We start from the raw sequence: 18,582 nt of genomic DNA, 5'->3' as shown, positions 1-18,582 counted from the left end.
CGGTCTCTGGCATTTTTATTTCAGGGGTCGTGGGCTGAAAAGGTTGAGAACCATTGCTATAGAGGTGCTCAAATGGCTTTAAAAGAAGTTAAATAGGAAGCATTTTTTACCTCTTGGCAGGTCTTTTGCTGGTGGTACCTTCCATAAATACTTTTCCCTTAAAGAATCAGCCATAGCATACGTCTCTATGACTCAAACGATAAGCATGTGCAGTGAGCAATCTCTCTGAAAGCTTCTATTTTTTGCAAATCAGTACAAACTCAGTTAGGACAGCACATGGAGTCTTACTGGCAAACTCCTGTTAGTCGCTGATTCAAATGTACCAGTTGTTAAGTTGTAATTATACCTACATTTGTCAGCTGATTGGCTGTTAGTCGACATGGCCACATTGATCAATTGGGCTCCTGTTACTCTGCTTCCTTTCTTCTGCACAGCATTGTTTAGAGAATGGAGGAGTCAGCATGCTGGAAGATGGACTGCCTGACTTCTATAGCAAGAGAGTTCTACCAGACAGGTAGGACGCATCCCCTAACCTTAATACATGCAGTTACATACAGTATGGGCTGTGTTCGAAATGGCACACTCTGTACTATACACTATAAACTCAATTAGTATATACTGTCTTCTATATACTATAAGTATGGTTAGGATGATTGGGGTGATGACTATTCCCACTTAACTATACTTCCAAGGTTCCCAAGATGGTGGGTGCGTGTGCGTGTGTCAATATTACTGGGGGTCCCACATAATACCTTGTTTAAATTTGAAACGCACGTCTTGGAATCCGTCTTTTGAATCAAATGTTATTTCTTGTCTATACAGTGTCTGTGAGTGTTTATTTGTGGAGAACCTATACCAAGCATGAGTAACTCTATAACTACATTCATCATGACACTTCACCAATTCAACAAACAACTTTTGGCTTTAAAGTAAGGCTGGAACCAACTTTAGCTTTACTTCACTAAATATGGCCCTCTGAGAGTTATACATTTCAAAATGTTCCGCATCAGTGATGCTTACTCGCTCGCCACGCATTGCCCCTATGCTGTGAAAAATTCTTGGTGAGAACCCTGACATTACTATGCAATCAACATCTAATGTAGGGCTAGGCAACTTTTATCACAGAAATGTGATAGTTTGATCCTATAAATATTATATCTAATATCCTATATATAGTGTATATTATATTCATACTCTTATATTTATCTTTTTACTGTATTGGTTTATGTTTTTATACTGGTGTTTCTGAGTGTAAGTACCCAGAGGAGTGACACACAATGCATTTCACTGCACATTGTACTCTGTATAATTGTGTATGTGACAAATAAAGTTGATTTGATTTTATCCGAGGGCAACATTATCAACATTCATGTCGTCATTTAGAATATTCACCGAAAATATTAACTTAGTTTATAAAGTACAGTACAAACTGCAACATAAAGTGCTTAAAAATCTTTGCTAAAAACATGAATATACATACTTATTAGGGATGTAATTCGATTAAAATTACATCGAATTACATCGGTGGGGTGATTAAGGATTACATGAAATTTAAATTCAAAGTGTTTATATGTGCAGTTAGAAACACGTTTTCCTGTACAATGAAATTACTACCTTGCTTATGAACTAAGATATAATAATGTGTTTATACAAGTTAAATCTAACAGTGGAAAATACAACACTGCCAATAGAACTAACAACAGCTGGATTAACCTTGATGTAGAGACAAAACAAGCTGCAAACTTGTGTGTCCAAAAGAGACATTCCCAAGTGGTGACACTATGGATGAAAAGGGAAAAAAACTTCCAAACACCTTCGAAAGAGGAACTATTCTTGAACTGGAGGAATGCTAACAACGTCTGGCAGGGAACAAGGCCAACACGAACAATGATAGAGAGGAGGAGGAATAAAAAAAAAAAAGACAACACTGACTACAGATGAGAATACACAAAAAAGGACTGTTCAGAACAACTGAAGAATGTTTGACCAGAGAGACATGTAAACCCATGTAAATTTGCGATGGTAAAACAGGGGACGGGACCCAGATAAGCAAACTGCTTCTCTCGTCTCCTTTTTCGGCATGTACAAAAAAAAAAAAAAAATGTAAAAAAAAAAAAAAAGTGAATGTAACCATGTCGGAAATAAACTGAATAAATAAAAAGAATAATAAATAAAAATGTTAACTAATTAATTTCACAATTTTCTGTAATTACAGTAATTGCAATTTATCACATGTTTCTACTTGAAACTGAAGCTCGTAATAGATATTTCCTTCAAACTCTAGTCTCTGGGTTTGGCTGCACACTCAAAAATTAGGGGTCGGTCAACGCCAGAAGTAAACAAACCTATGTTAATTGACAACCTTAATGCATTAGTTTTGACAGCACTAATAATTATATGTTTAAAAGCAGCGCCCACTCATAGCACTGCTGCTACCATTAATGCATAAGCTTTAGATTCTGTAAAACCTATTGGGTTCGACCTTGTAAACCATTTATCAAAATATATTGAATCAGGGTTATTTACGTGTTCACTGAGGCAGCCAAAAGTGTTCCCTTTATCACATACAATAAATCATCTTCACTATAACGCTGCCTGCCCATACACACAAATAATGCAAGGGTTAACATTAGCATCATCACAACAACTCTGACTCCTGCTGAACAGAGGTAAGTAAGGGTTTGATGGCCACACACAAGACATCTATCTATCTTTAGCACTGCTAAGTGTTACTTAATGTATCTGAGTGGCCTGATCTCTCTCTCTCCTTTTCTGCCCTTGTTTATTCAGTCAGCTGTCATCGCTCCATCAGGCTCAGTCCCTCAGAAGAAAGAAAAGACGCAGCGTCTTGTCCATTTTCTCCGGTTTCCGCAAAAACCGCAACTCTGCCGTCTTCAATCAGGATTCAGAGTGAGTCTGCAGCAGAACGAGCCCAACGTGAATGCAGGGAATAAAAAGTGATAATCTAAGTGCACTGACTCGGGGAACGAGATGGCTGTTAAATTAATCCTTAGCCGGGCATTAACGCAATTTCATAGACCTATAAATATTTTAATGGAGGGAGAAAATATTCTCCCATCTCCAAATGTTTGCTCTTGTTTTGAATTTATGCCTCTACATTCATTCAAGCTGCAGTTTCATGGAAGCTATGCCTAAACTTTTAAGAACAAATAGGCTGATTTATTTTGAACACTCACACATTGACCGTAGCTTCTGCAGACATGTGCACTAAACTACAGCGAATGTTGATTTCAGTGAAGAAACATCCTTAAAGTACAAAACAGACAAGATCAGCCTGCAGCGAGACTAATTATTACAACTGAGATCAATATAGCAAGTAATGACCTATCTACAGACCAAGTGGAGCAAGTTTTGTGAAGTGTTACCTCCAGATTGTTGCTAAGCAATCAAAGAATAGTGCTGCATTCACATGGATACGTTTATTCCAAGTTTCTTACACTGTTTTAAGGGCAAATACCAGTTGATATTTTTTTCAGAAGCACTGGCATGGATTGATTGTGTTGAGTCATTTCATTTCCAGTGATTCTTCCCCTCATGAAAATCATTTTATCCAATTCATCCTCAACATTTTGGAGCAGAAAATACATTTTAAAGCCAATATTTTATCAAGATATGTCAGACTGTGTCTAAAATGAGGAATGTCCTTTACTAGAAGGAATCAACTCCACACTCCCTCACACATTAAGAATTACAGTAAAGGGTAAGGATGGAAATGAGATTTACATCATCTTTTTGCATTAATGAGAACACTGTTATGTAACTGTGTGTGGAATGTGTGGCTAGGGATGGAATGTTATGTAGTGGAATGTTGATTGTCTTTTTAGTGTTATTTAAGCTCTTCATTTGTCAAATCTAACAAATCATTCAGTCCTGTAACGATGCTGTTGTTGTTTGTTTTAAGATTTTTAAAGAATCCATCACAGTTGATAATAATGGTCTTTAGGTGGAGGTGTGTGTGGTTCTGTGTATTTTGTAGGGATGTTTGATATTATTTTGGGGTTTCACAGAGTGACGATACGTTACGGATGTCAATTCTGCTTGTGTTCTGACACTTTGGAATATGGAGCAATGTGGAGCATTATGAACTGTCCAAGATGTTATGTATGTAGAGCTAAATATTAGGGCTAAGAATGTAATGGTATTGTATATACCGCAGTTTCATTGTTTCAACAGTCTTGCAGTAATACCATGCCATGTGACGGTACCAAACGAGAACTCAAAGTACTCCCGCTAATGTAGTTTCTTGCGGTCATTCTGAGAAGCAAACAACGTCTCTCCTGCAAAGTTTAAATCAGAGGTATGGATGCGATTTGGTTTTCCGGGTAGAGAAGAATGATTGAGGAGAAAGCAGAAAATGTTAAACCTGCCCGTGCACAAAGCGATAATGGACGTTGTTACACGTTGGAATAGCTCGCTCTATTTGTTCGTTCACTACCTGGAGCAACAACCGGAAGTCACTGCAGCCCTGTTAAGTGATGAAGTAAGACGCAGTAAATGCTCGTTTTTCTGAAAAAGAAACTGTCTCACGTGACTGAGTGATATATTGTGTGAGTGAATCAGGGAGCTGACAAACAATTTCAGGATGTTGTATCTTTTTTTTTTGTTTGTTTTCAAGATTTGTGATTGCAGAAGCAAAGAGATCGGGCCTTACAATTTGACCCATAACCTGATTTCACAAGTTAAATTTCTGTTGTTACAATTTGAAAGACACAAAACTGAAAATCATTGTCTTTAATTTTTGTTGAAACACGTTTACATTGTCAGAAGTTGAAAGACACTGAACTGAACATTATTGTTTTTTAAAGACACTCAACTGAAAGATTTTTATTTGAAACACTGGATGTTCCTGCGCCATTCTTTACACTTAAAAATACCGGTTGGTTGGCAGTAATAAATGTGATTGGAACATTGGAGTAAAACGTTTGTGTTTATCCTTAACATTCCTGGCACTTCATTTTCCACACCATGGCGTTTAAATTACATTACATTAAATTACAAGTTCCGGTATTAACCGACACCGATATATTCATAGACCCCCCCCCTCACCCTCCACCTATTTTTAAGTCAGTTATATGTATCTCTATGAAAATAACACATTTAGCCTATGTTTAATGTGATGTCCCACTGGATGTATTCCACAAATAAACATCTGTGCAAAATAAGAATACTTAGTTATGGAAAAGGTTACATATTCATGTTTAATGACATATCACTTTATGAATATCTGTGGAAAAACCAAAACCGATGTTGACCGATATTACATTTTATAGATAATATCGGTTGGCTGATAATATCACAGACCTATTATTTTGTTCTTCTTTTGGGGGACTGCAGATGGAAACTAAACTTTTTAGGCTAAATCTGGCTCTTGCATTAAGATGTGCACTGTCCTTTTTTAAGAATAAACCTCAGAACTTGACATAAGTCATCAACATCACAGCTGGCGCTTTTACGAAGAAAGGTAAATAAATAAAACATAAATGGGTGTCATGGACATCAATAATGACTATACAAAGGTTTTTGTACCCTAGTTTACTCATAATTCGAGAGACTGCAAAAGTAAAACATAAATACTGGTGTGTGGAAATATTGAGGCAACCAGACCTTTATTCTCAGTTACCCTAGAAACACAAATGAAATCATGTGATTTATTCTCTGGCCCACCATGAGAGAATGTTATATAAGAAATCTTGGATCTTTCTTTTCTGTCCCAGCAGTACGTCAGAGAACGTGTACTCAATGATCCAGCACCCTAAAGATGGTTCAAGGCCAGAGAGTGCCGTGCCTGGAACAAATGGGAACGTGGGATCACCTCGAATGGCTCAGGCTGGACCTCAACATGGTGTCAGGACAGGCAGTCCACCCTGCCTCATTCAAAAACAGGTAGGGGAGATCACATGGGCGAGCTTCTCTCAAACTGATGCTACTGAATTAGACGGCTCAATGAAGAATACTGGTGGATTCTTCTCCCAGTGGTTCCCAGCCTGTTTTGGGTCATGACCCCTTTTTGCTATCACAAATTTCTGGCCACCCCAGAGAGTAGCACTGTAGTAATGACTGTGTATTTTTTTTTTTTTTTTAGCATTTACTAGACATTTCAGGTGACCCCATTTGAATTCTGGGCGACCCCAAGGTTGAAAAACACTGATCTAGGGCCATTGATTTTCCATGATTGCAAAAAACGGATGGAAATAACGACCTGACACGGAAAATTCTATCTGATTCGTTTTTCTCTCTTTACTAATATTGGGCACCAACATGACAAAGAAATGCCTCACATGCATGTTTTGGGATAATATCACGCAATAACACGCTATTTACCACCGGAAAATGTGTGACTGAATGTCATTAATATGTCGATGTATTCAATTCTGCCCATAATCTCGTTCACAATTTTTCACTATGTGTTATGTTTCGAGTAGTGATCGTGTTATCCTGTGATTGAAAATGAATGCAGAGCTTCATCTGAACACGTCGCCGAACACAGACGCCTCTCCAATCAGACGGCTGTGCGGAGTTTCTTGCTCGACCTGATTGTTATTGTTGGCGGTAATTAGGAGTTTCACAAATAATGTTTTGGGATCATATCACACATTTCAGTGCTATTTTCCCTGTTAAAACTGATGGCTAAGGGTTTAGCAGTGTGGCTAACGTCGCTCCTGCAACTTAATCACGCGTGATTTCAGCATAACCATCTCATTTTGTAAAATCATCTGAAACAAACAAAAAATGTAAAATTAATAACAGTACTGGTAATTGTCTCTGTTGACCTTATTTAGCATGTTTGGTATGATTTTGGGAAGTTTAATAGCCTGTAATGTCATTTAAACAGCAAAAGACGATGAAACGTGATGCTGTAATGGGTACATCCAATTTGGGATTTTTTTAAATGGAATATCAGAAGTCCTAAGCATCATACAGTATATCAACTTCCACTTCTGTAGTTCCAAATGACATGATGGTGTTCTTATGGTACATAGCATAATTATGTGTAGATGTGCTTTTTTCATAACTATGCTGTGACTCTTTGAATTTCCTCTCATCATCAGTTCTCAGAGTCGTCCCTCCTGGCAAAAAAAAAGCCAGGAGATTTTGATCTTGATTTTCATTTAAATGTAATTTCACTAGCTTCATTGTAATTTCTCCTGCCTCACACAGAGAGGATATAAACCGCAGGGAGACGTGTTTCACATGTGATGTTGAGTAATCTCTGTGTGTGTCCCAGTCCACAGATCTGGTCAGCATGGTCTACAGCTGCATCGGGGCCGAAATCGAAGACTCGGACGGAAGCAGCACCTGTGACTTCAAAGCTTCAGACCAAGAGGCCGATAAAGTGACGACCATCTCAGACACCCCGACGGACACTAGGACCAACGGCCACCTGGGGTCCTTCAGACCGCAGACTGACTCAGGCAGGCAGGAGAGGATCGTCCCTCTGACGCTACCACAAATCCAGATGGAAGAAGATTCACAGAGTGAAGACAGCGGAAGCATAACTTCCATTGGAACAAAACCAGAGCCACCACCACAGACCACTAAACCCAGTTTGGCAGTGATGAGGCAGAGACACCTGCAGGAGAGTTTAGGTACTGCAACTTTAATGAAAAATTCAATTCTGCGCCTCAAAACCTGACCAATTATACCTTAAATTTAAAGTTGAAGAGATTAGATGAAAATTAAGATTACAATAACTCCAACACTTTCTTAACAATGAGTTTCTCTGAGTTGTCTGCGTCACATGATCATTGGCCCACCAGTAAGTAAGGCTTGTAGCCAGTTGTACTATTATTGAATGGCGTCCCCCCCTCTTTACCTTATTTGTAATTAGTCATGCTCATAAAATAGCTTCCATGCATCATAAAATTATTACACATTAATCAACAAATATGTTAAGAGCTATTTAAAAGATGGGGTATTTATTTCATACTAATATGTTGACCTAAATAGCTCATATTAATACATTTATCATTATAGAAAGATTGTTAAATATGTCATTGTAAATTAATTGGCTCATCACAAACGGACATAAGGATAAACAACATGTCCGAAGCACACCTATAATGATATAAAAACATATTTTATTCACAGCCAATCCATCAAAGAAGCTTTTACATTATCCTGTGCTTTTTGTTCTAATACTGGAGTTAATACGAAAGAGTTTATAAGGGTTTTTTTTTGTCAGAGTTGGACAAAACTGGACTCTTGAAGCCAGTTTATTTTAATGAGTTCAATGATTTTAGTTTAAACTTCAGCTTGACTCCAAGTAAAGTGCATTAATATATCAGCACATTAGCTTCAAGCTTAAACTGCATGTGTCATAAAATCAATGTAAAAACCTTCACAGATGGACGTTTAAATTAAACAGGTCTCAGAGTGTAGAAATTGACTCCTGATTAAAAAAAAAAGGAAAAAAATGTTCTCGCTTCTTTCAAGCAGCAACACGTTGTTAAAAAGCTGCCGTTGTTTGTCTTCATTACCTGGAGGATGGATGACAGCTCATCAGATGTGAACATATGCATGTAAAACAGTGAAAAGCTCAATATGTTTGGAACATATAGTAAGATTCAGGGTTGGGGTCAGGTACACTTTTCGGTAACAATTATCCATGTTCAATTACAATTGAATTACAAGTAACCAGCATTTTTCACCAATTACAATTAAATTACAATTATTTTTTATCCTCAAAGTCAATTACAATTATGTTCTCAATGACTAAAGTTCAATTACAATTAATCACAATTACTAAGCCTGAAATAAATAGCCTAATAAAAGTTAACCTTCCTCTTGTGTTAGCTTTCTGTTAGCATCAACAGGACCAAAATCAGCTGTAAAATACACTAAAAATAAATATCTATGATCTAATTATATTCCTATCTATTGGTTGTCTTGTTAGGCTTCCTAATTAATGAAAATATTGGTTTTAATATTTTTGGTGTGGACATTGGAGCCTTTTTTGTGTCAGTATACCCCTCAATTTAAATGTTTTTCTCATGGTAAAATGTGGGAAAGCTTGATATGAAACTATTTTATTTTAATAATTGTTAACTACATATGTATAGAACTCTACATTATACAATACATGTACAATTGACAATTTTTATAGAATTTTCATAACAATTACAAAGTAAAATATCTCAACTTAATTACAATTTAATTACCATTTTGACAGCAACAGAGTTTTTTTAAATACAAATATATAATTATGGCATAATTGTAATTAATTATCAAATAAGTGATTACATTTATAATTTACCCCAACCCTGGTATGATTATACATATCATGGGTGGTTTGGATTATTTTAGATACTCATAACTTCTCTAACCTTTCTGCTTCAAGGCTTTTTTTGTTTTAGATAATTTAATCCATTTGGTTGGATGTTATTAACAAGAATTTATCAGTGTTTTGTGTCTCCTCAGAGGAGGCTGGAAGGCTGGAGGTTGAAAATCAATGTGAAAGAAGGCGTGAAGAGAAGCAGAGAGGACGTGGCGCCGAGGGCCAGCGTCCTTTGATTCCTGATAAGGTTTCGTTTCTCATACATGCCCTTTAATTACAAAACGGCAACAAAGAAAGGAACGTTTTGTTCTGCGGATTGTAATAACATGACACTGTGCTCCTCCATCAGCCCAGCCTAGAACTTACCAGAGACCAGAGTTCTCTAGAGGAGACCAACAAGACGTCTCCTAAAGTCTCACCTACTACACCTGGGGAGGAACGAGGCAGCGGCCATAAGAGTTTACCTGTTGTTCAGTTCACACTGGAAGGAGAGGAAGGTCCAGAGAGGAAGAACCAATCAGCTTCTGCTGAGCCCGGCCAAGAGGGGGCGGACCCTGGCTTTGTTACTAATGGTATTAATTACCTTTAATGTAACAGTATATGGATTAGTTCCAGATTCTAAAGATCTACTAAGCTCTTTTTTATCAGATAAATCCATAGTGTAGGTTTTGTACATCATTAAATCAAAAATGATTTGCTTGGAAAAAAGTAAAAAGTTGAAATTGCCCCTTGAATAAAAAAAAGAAGGAGTAAGAAATAAAAAAAGGGGAAGGAAGGAGAAAAAAGAAAAAATTGCTGCTCGAAAGTTTGTTTTGATCTCCACTGTAAATACTCAATTATTGACATTTTTCACACATTGCATTGTGGGAGGTGTAGTCCCGTAGACGGATGCAAAGAAGTGTATATATAATTTCTTACTGTGATTTCTTTTGTTTCTTCCCCAGTCAAGGACAGTTATTCTTGACACCATTTGGTTCCAGTTTATTCCCAGTATTCGACGTGATATCACCTCACTCCATGAGACACTCGATACACACACAACCTCCCACAATGCAACGTGCGAGACCTCTCAGACAATGTCAATAAGAGTGTCTACAATGGAGATCAAAACAAACTTTCCAGCGACAATTCCTTTTTTTCTTTTTTTATAGTTTGTTCCTATTTTTTCTTAATTTCTGTTTTTTTGTTTGCAGTCATTCTTTATGTTAAACAGTTGGAAAAAACAAAATTGTGAAATTTTCCTAATATTTTTACAAAAGGTTTTCCTTAATTAAATAGAAATTGGTCACAAAATCTAGGAAATTTAAAGTGAAGACCCTTTTGGGACTGATATCTGTCACTTATTGCTTCAATATTGTCCGTTTCTTACATATTTAATATCTTATGCAAACTATGGCACAATAATCTTGTAATTATTAATTTTTCGCATTTAAAATCTGTGGCCCCCTTGAGATCAAGCTGCTCTGTATTTGGCCCCTGCACTAAAATGAGTTTGGCGCCCCCTTAGGTGGAATTTGAGATTCTTGCCAAGGGCTAGGGGCAAAAGAAAAAGTAGAATTAAATTTATAGAACACCTTGAGATTCGCACCAACTAATCTGTGTGTAACATATACAATAATGTAAACATGATTAGTATCGTAATTGATTTGTTGACTACAAAAATCTGCGTCGACATGTCATTTAATGTTGTGAATTCATGATAAAATCAGGCTGGCGGCTGCTTTCTGCTTCATTTTTGCTGCAGTACCAGAAGAAGAACCAACCTAAAGTCTCAAAAGTTTGGGACCATTTTGCTGAAAACTTATACTAGTATTTTTGAATGAACAACAAAGCAATTGATCTGTTTGTATATTATGTACATGTTAAGAATTTTATTTTTTTCAAATTAAATTAATTTGGGAAAACTTAAATAGACATTTAAGTGTCACAAAATGCAAAAGGCAAGAAACATGACATTGTGAAGTAAGAAAAAAGTATTTAATGGTGATTAATTAAGTGGAAATGGCCACAGCTGCTTCGTGTCTAAACAAATATGGTGTGATGCTGTGGTTAAATGACATTACTAAAGCTTCAGCAAACAAAACATGCTGCTAATGTGTGAGCGAGGCAATATGGAAGCGTGATTATCCCTGTTGTTCTAACCACAGTTGAAGGAGACGCCCGTAATGGCTTTCCAACCACATCCCATCACACCAGGAAGTCCAATTCATTTGACATAGGTACTGTATCCCTGCACCCCTGCTGTTTTTTGTCTGTGTTTTATGATGTGCCACAGTTTGCATGCAGCTACAAATATGAACAAAAAATGCACATGTTGCTGCCTGTTCATATTTCATCACACTGGTGTGGTGCCTTTGTTATTGTGTACCAAATAGAATCAGCATGAGTTTTTGTTTGATGTGTTTTTCAAGGCTGTAGAGCATCATGTGACCTGCATCCCCTTTATGAGTTCCCTTCCTCCTCCTCTTCCTCCTGTTTGTGAGCGTTTTTGTCTCATCCCATTTTCCCTCAGGCATGGAACGGGACAGCCTCTACAATCTGGAGAGGTCTTCAGATTGCAGATTCCCTCATGTGCATAAGCCTTGTTTACCCCAGTACAGACACAGATCCTTGGACTACCCTGCTGGGAACAGGTGTATGTACCTCTCTCACTTCCAAATATGTTTGGTATGATGTTAAAATCAAAGATTTTTGAGGGGAATTCGATTTTTGCCAAATTTATTCTATCATAAGAAAATTCTTGTGTGTTTTTTTTTTTTTTTTTCTTACCCCCAATGCTCCAGTTTTTTTGTCATTGAGCTGTGAGTCATACCTTACATATTAAAATGCATGTTCAGTTACCTGAGAAAAAAAGCTCCTCCAGAATGATCAGGAAATACTGTTTAGAAGCTACTTTAGTTAAAACGCGACTGAATATGAATTCCACGGATTATCATGTTCAATCATTTGATTATTAGACTTTTATTTATGGCTGCTTGTAAGAGTCATAAATAGACGTAGACTCCTCACACCTAAAGTTTCCATGTCTGTAGCTTCAATATAATGTTGTCAAAAGTATCTGGACACCTGGTTTTATAAATTTAGATTGGCTTCAATCTTTATTTAACGTCATTAAAGACGTCTATTTAAAGAGAGAGCTTTAATACCTTTTAAAAAGAGCTTAGACATATGTTCAACAATGCCACCTTTGGGTAAAGAGAGGCAACACCAGCCTGTTTCATTGATTTTTGATCAATGAGAATAAACATTTTAACATCCAAAAGCTCAACTTTTGTGTATTGAAACTATTTAGTCAGAGAAATATATTGCATGCATACATTCAGCTTATGTATTTTTAATTTTAAATTTCAAATAATTGAAATACAACTAAATTGCACATTTGTGTTAATAAAAAAAAAACGAATTAATTCATCATATTATAACCTCTTATTGTTTGTATTTTTTTACATCAGTATTTAATCTTTAATTTGTTTTATCATAATATTGTTTTAAACGACTTCTCCCTTGCCTTCTCTCAACAAACATCACTCTCATGTGCCGTTTAATTCTTTATTTTAGGACAAAGCTTTATACCTTTATACAGGGGAAAATTAATCAGTAATATAGGGTGGAAAAATATGGATTAGGTTGATAAAATGTGATTCTAATAGATGACGTAGACCAGTGTTCCCCAACCTTTTTCGGTTGGTGACCCCACCTATTTTTGTATCAAAAATTTCTGGCGACCCCAGAGACTTTTCTTTTTTGTTTTTTTTACTATAATTAGTTTTTGAACATGTTTGTTATACTGTGTTGCAAATACAGAGTTGCTAGTGGATTAGTGTACAAAGTGACAGATATTTTAAATCTAGTTAAAATTGTTTTATTTTAACTAGATTTATACTTTAGAAAGTATAGAATACAGTTTGATATTGTCTTTGTTGTGTTCATTTGAAAATTTATATATTTTTTAAATAAATATTTTTTTAATCAGAACTTTTTAATTTCAGGGGGTCGTGACCCCAATGTTGAAAAACACTAATTTAAATCAATACTACATTCCTAAATACAGATACAAAATCAGTACATCAACTGAAGGTTAGATAAAGTTGGTTGAAATTTATGGGAGGATAGAGAATACTGTATTTAAATATCAGTTTTTTTTCCCCACATTTAAGATTTTATTTAAGTGAGATTTCAATATGCTGGTATGATTTAAATTATCTTTAGCTCATATAGTTATGAGTGTTGTCTGTACAATTTGTGAGAAAGTTTAAAAAGTTGTGTGAAATTAAAGAAAATGAAAGTGTTTTTCAGCAAAACCCCACTGATTTGCCTCAAAACGTAGATTTGCAGATGCAGTAGGTATTGGGCAATGTCTCTGGTAAACTAACATATACGTATGATAGTCCACATATTTATATGATTTTTACCTGTGTTGTGTTCAACGTGGGCGTTTTTATTCTTTTTCTTTCCATAGGTTATGATAACCCCCAGCTTGGTAACAGAGAAGCTTTATGACGTTACCTGCAGATGAAGAGACACTGGAACACGGAGGACTGCAGGGAGACAAGCTTTTAAAACAAACTGTGCAAACACAAAACAACCATCCAACAGCTTTTTTTTCCATCTATGTCCTTTCTCGCTGAAAATGCATGTGTTGTACGCTTTGTTTTTAAATGCTTGCACTCGGCGTGTTTACTCTCAGGCATTAGGGAAGCTCGTCCACTGTTTTAATCATTTTTGCAAAATTATTTAATATTTAAAAGATCTTTTACTGACAATCTGTGACAACAAACATGAATTTGTACTGTATTTATTCTAACAGGATGTGTGAAATTAATACAGAGCTGCACTAAACATTGTGGTAACAGAAAGTTAAAGATCATGTTTTTATTTGAGATGATTTACCATGTGATTGGTGATTTTGAGAATGCCCGTTGTTGCTGGTGTTGACTGAGAAATCTGTCGCCACTATCATCAAATGTATTGAAATAGGCCTATGGATGTTTTTATTTGGTTTTTGCGGGTCTGAAAATAAGTATATTTTCTTCTATGAATCTGAATAAATAAAATTGACTTTACAGAAGAAATTTAGAATTTTGCTGTTTTGTTTGGTTGTGTTTTCATTTTTTTTTCTGCAGGGAATCCAAAATGTCTTAAAGACATTTATCAACCTTGCATGAAAACGGTTGCAAAATTGAGTGCATATTTGATCGTACGACAAGACCAACGTGCAATTCCTGAAACATTTGTATTTGATAAATCCCAGCGTGTTGTTAAATTCAGTGGCTGAGTTTGATCGTCATTAACTTGGTACATTCGTAACTCTCGTTCTATTTCACCCTTCCTCATGAGGGATCATCATCAACCACCTACTTATTGTGTAGAAGAATGGGAGAGAACCACACCCAGGGGATGTAGGAGAGCAACATTCACCCTATAAAATCTTGCGAAGGTGTTTGGCAACGTCCATGATGCCGCTGCACAAATTGCCTTTAGGGGCACCCCCTTCATATTCAGCCCATGACGTGGCTATGCTCAGTGGAATGGCTCCTTACTCCTTTTGGTGGAGAATAACCCTTTGCACAATATGCATGGGTGATGGCATCAACAACCCAGTGGGAAAGCCTTTGTTTGGATAAGGCACGCCCCTTTCTGGGACCGCTGTGACACACAAACAGTTGATTTGAACAGCGAAAGTTAGCTGTAGCTGCCATATAGGCACTCAGTGCTCAGACAGGACATAGTAGCTCAGATTTCTCACTCCCTACTACAACTGAGTGTGTAAATCGTGCCAGTTGAATAGGCTGGTTACTATGGGATCCTGATAGAACTTTGGGCAAAAGGGCTGTATTAGGCCACGCAGTAACCCCAGACTCATCTGGGTTCCACTTCAAGGCAAGGCAAATTTATTTGTATAGTGCATTTCATACACAAGGCAACTCAATGTGCTTTACATGATAAACATGACTCACTGACTGATAATGCATGGAGCTCACTCACACGCTTAGCAGAGCTAATCACCAGCAGGAAAGCTGCCTTCTCTGACACCCATGCCAACCCCACCTGCGGCAAGGGCTCAAAGATGGGAGAGCACAATCCCTCCAGGACTGAGGGCAGATCCCATGATGGAGCCTTTGGGACTATTGGAGGCCTAAGCCTTAAAGCCCCTTTCAGAAAGTGTGACACCAGTTTATGAGCCTCCACGGTAGCACCTTCCACCCGCACATGTTGGAAGGATATTGCTGCCACATACACCTTCAGTGTGGAAGGAGAATGCCCCTTCTCCCAGAGCGACTGGAGAAAACTCAGAATTCCTGGAACAGAGCAGTGTGTAGGGTTCTCCCCAGTCTTTAAACTCCAGGCTGAGAACAGCTGAAACCTATTCTCAAATTGTATCCTTGTAGAAGGAGCCCTGGCATTAGTGTATGGAGGACAGAGTCTGAACACTCACCCAGTAGTGGTTTGGGCCCTGTAGTGGCCAGACCCACAGCTGTAGGCGACGAGGATTAGGATGCCAAATCCGACCTTTCAGTTGGGACATGAGGTCTGACCTGTTTGGTAGACTCCAGGGTGGAGCACAACAAAGCTGGTGTAGCAGGGGAAACCACGTCCTGCCTGGCCAGTAGGGGGCCACCAAAAGTATCTGGTGGCCCTGCTGGAGAGCCCGATAGAGCACCGCTGGGATTAGTGGTAGGGGCGGGAAAGCATACAGAAGCCCTTCTGGCCAACCGTGTGCCAGGGCATCCTGCCTCAGTGGACTGGTGTCCTCTGTCCAGGAGAACCACAGGGGGAAATGTGTTGTCTCTCTGAGGCAAAGAGATCTACCCCCGCCCTGCCATACCGGCCCCAGGTATGGAGTACTACCTCTGGGTGAAGCCTCCAATCCCTCGAATGAGGGCTGCTGCGGGATAGGAAGTCCGCAACATGATTCATCCGACCTGGCAAGGACAATGATCTTGGGTTACATGCAGCAATTGGGGTGACCTCGTACCTCCTTGGCGGTCTGCCCGAATCAGTACATGCCTGCCCCTGACGTATGGCAAAAAGTGCCTGAGCGTGGCATGCATGGCTCGCAACTCCAGCTCCGGCTATGCGGTTCTCCCAGACCACTCCCCACCCTGCTAGGTAGGCATCTGTTGTAATAATCTCCCTGCGAGCGGCCCATGGATATGCCCTGCATGAAGGATTGATGAGTCTATTCCGACTGGGCTTGGATGCACTGTAGGGATACCCTGATCTTTCTGTGCCTGTGACTGTGTGCAGCATGTGAAATGTAATGACTTTCAGGTAATAATGAGACCCCTGAGGTCCAACACTGGACGAAGTCCACCGTTCCTTTTTGGGACAAGGAAATATGTGGAATAGAATCCGCCGGGCTGAACCTGGGGATCTAAACACTCGACTGCACCGCGAGGAGCGCGAACTGCCCCTTGTTCAGGGCAATGGCTTTTGCCGGGTCTTCTATGATGGTCTGTCTGACCCGGCCATGGACTGGGTGCTGGCATCGAAACTGCAGTCTATAAACCTGGGTCAAGGTTGCAATCACCCAAGGGTACCTGGTGGAAGCATTCCAGTAACTGAGCTGCTGCTGGGAGAAGCAGCCCCAAAGCCTCTTCCCACCCCTCGGAGGGACATGCTTAAATTAAAACTCTGCCAGTACTGGGAGAGGGGAGCAAAGACACACTACCGTCATCTATAAAGGTTTATAGTTTAATTTATTAATTAATTAAACTGCATCAATAGTGGGAGAGGGAGCAAAGACCCACTACCTTCCCTATAAGGCTTAAATTAAACCAACTGTGTCAAATACTAGGAGAGGGTAGCGAACACACACTACCTTCACCTAAAATGACTTAATTTAATTAAAGTAAATTAAGCCATGCCAATAACTGGAAAGGGGAGCGGAAACACACTACCTTCACCTATAAAGGCTTATATTTGTCTGAAAGTACCGGTTTAAATGGTACTTTCAGACAATAGGAGGTCCGCGCCTACGTTCAGAACATGCGTCGCTCTCAAAGAGAGGAGATGATCACAACTCCACAGGATCAGCCTGCGTGCCAGCAGCAGCAGCCGACGGGAGCATAAACCACCTTGGCAGTTGATATACGCTACCACCATGGTACTGTCAGTCCTCACCAGGACATGATGTCCCCTGAGAGACGGGAGGAAGTGGATCAGCGAGAGGAACACCGCTGACAACTCCAAATAATTTATGTGACAGCATCGGAGGTCTGCTTCCCAGCAGCCTCTCACCGACCTGCCCTCTAACACCCCACCCCGTCAGGCTGGTTTCCATGGAGATCACCTTCCTGGACGTAATGGACCCCATGGAGACACCGTGTGTCAGGAAATCTGAGGCCCGCCAGCGGCGCAACCAGAACTCTCCGTGCAACATGACACACAGGGCTGAGCCCATGAGAGGTCACCCACAGCTGGAATTCCCTCATGTGGAGGCGGCCGAGGCGGATGACGTGGGTGGCCGAAGCCATCAATCCGAGTAACGAGAGACATAATCTGAACTGAACAGAGTGGCCGGTCGAAACAGCTCGAGGTATGCCCTGAACGTCTCCACCCGCTGCGCCGACAGGTGCGCAGTGAGAGGCACCGAGCGCAGAGACAGTCCCAGGAAGACAGTTTCCTGTGTTGGGCACAACATGCTCTTCATCACGAACCCAAGGTCAGATAAGTCACGTAACAGAATGCATGTGTGTGCTGTGGCCTCCAATTCAGATTGTGCTAAAAGCAGCCAATCGTCCAAATAGGTGGCCAAGTGGATGCTCCACCTCCTCAGCAGGGCTATCACACCCTCCGTGCAACGAACGAACACCCTGGAGCTCAGCGAGAGGCCGAAGGGGAGCACACGGTATTCATAACACATCCTCCGGAAAGCAAATCTCAGGTACTTCCTGTGAGGATATATTGGAATGTGGAAATACGCATCCTTCAGGTCAACAGACGTGAACCAATCCCCCTGACGCACCAGGCGTAAAAAGGAGGCATGTGTAAGCATCCTGAACTTATATTTCCTGAGAAATCTGCTCAAAAGCTTGTAGATCCAGGATAGGGCAAATGCCCCCCCCCCCCCCGTTTGGGGACCAGAAAATACCTGGAGTAAAAAACCGCTCTGGGACAGTGCGGGCGGAATGATTGAGGTAGCTCCTCTGCTCAGCAGAAAGCCAATATTATAGCGCAAAACAGGGTCCCCTTGTGCCTGAGTGTGTATTACACCGGCAAAACGGGGAGGGACAGCTGCAAACTGCAGCCTGTAGAAACCATTTGTGGCATAACGGCGCCGTCTT

General features: G+C 39.5%; 1 protein-coding gene across 4 annotated transcripts in view; it reads left to right on the top strand.

The window, feature by feature from the left end:
- carmil3 (capping protein regulator and myosin 1 linker 3) overlaps window positions 1–14,289 on the top strand; it is a 105,014-nt gene extending 90,725 nt beyond the window's left edge. Inside the window, exons 32-40 of one of the 4 annotated variants that reach the window (XM_028473515.1) lie at window positions 435–514; window positions 2,791–2,910; window positions 5,739–5,904; window positions 7,247–7,607; window positions 9,439–9,542; window positions 9,645–9,867; window positions 11,443–11,514; window positions 11,808–11,930; window positions 13,755–14,289. In XM_028473515.1, coding sequence (XP_028329316.1) covers window positions 435–514; window positions 2,791–2,910; window positions 5,739–5,904; window positions 7,247–7,607; window positions 9,439–9,542; window positions 9,645–9,867; window positions 11,443–11,514; window positions 11,808–11,930; window positions 13,755–13,795 — 1,290 coding nt within the window. In that variant the 3' untranslated portion in view covers window positions 13,796–14,289. Of the gene's footprint in view, window positions 1–434; window positions 515–2,790; window positions 2,911–5,735; window positions 5,905–7,246; window positions 7,608–9,438; window positions 9,543–9,644; window positions 9,868–11,442; window positions 11,515–11,807; window positions 11,931–13,754 lie in introns of all 4 variants that reach the window. The other 3 variants (XM_028473514.1, XM_028473516.1, XM_028473517.1) reach the window with 3 other exon arrangements.
- Window positions 14,290–18,582: the final 4,293 nt, after the last annotated feature.

This window comes from Gouania willdenowi, chromosome 17, assembly GCF_900634775.1.
Source record: "Gouania willdenowi chromosome 17, fGouWil2.1, whole genome shotgun sequence".
NCBI lineage: Eukaryota > Metazoa > Chordata > Actinopteri > Blenniiformes > Gobiesocidae > Gouania > Gouania willdenowi.
Note: the sequence above shows the minus strand (reverse complement) of the source record. Positions and strands in the feature narration are given on the sequence as shown.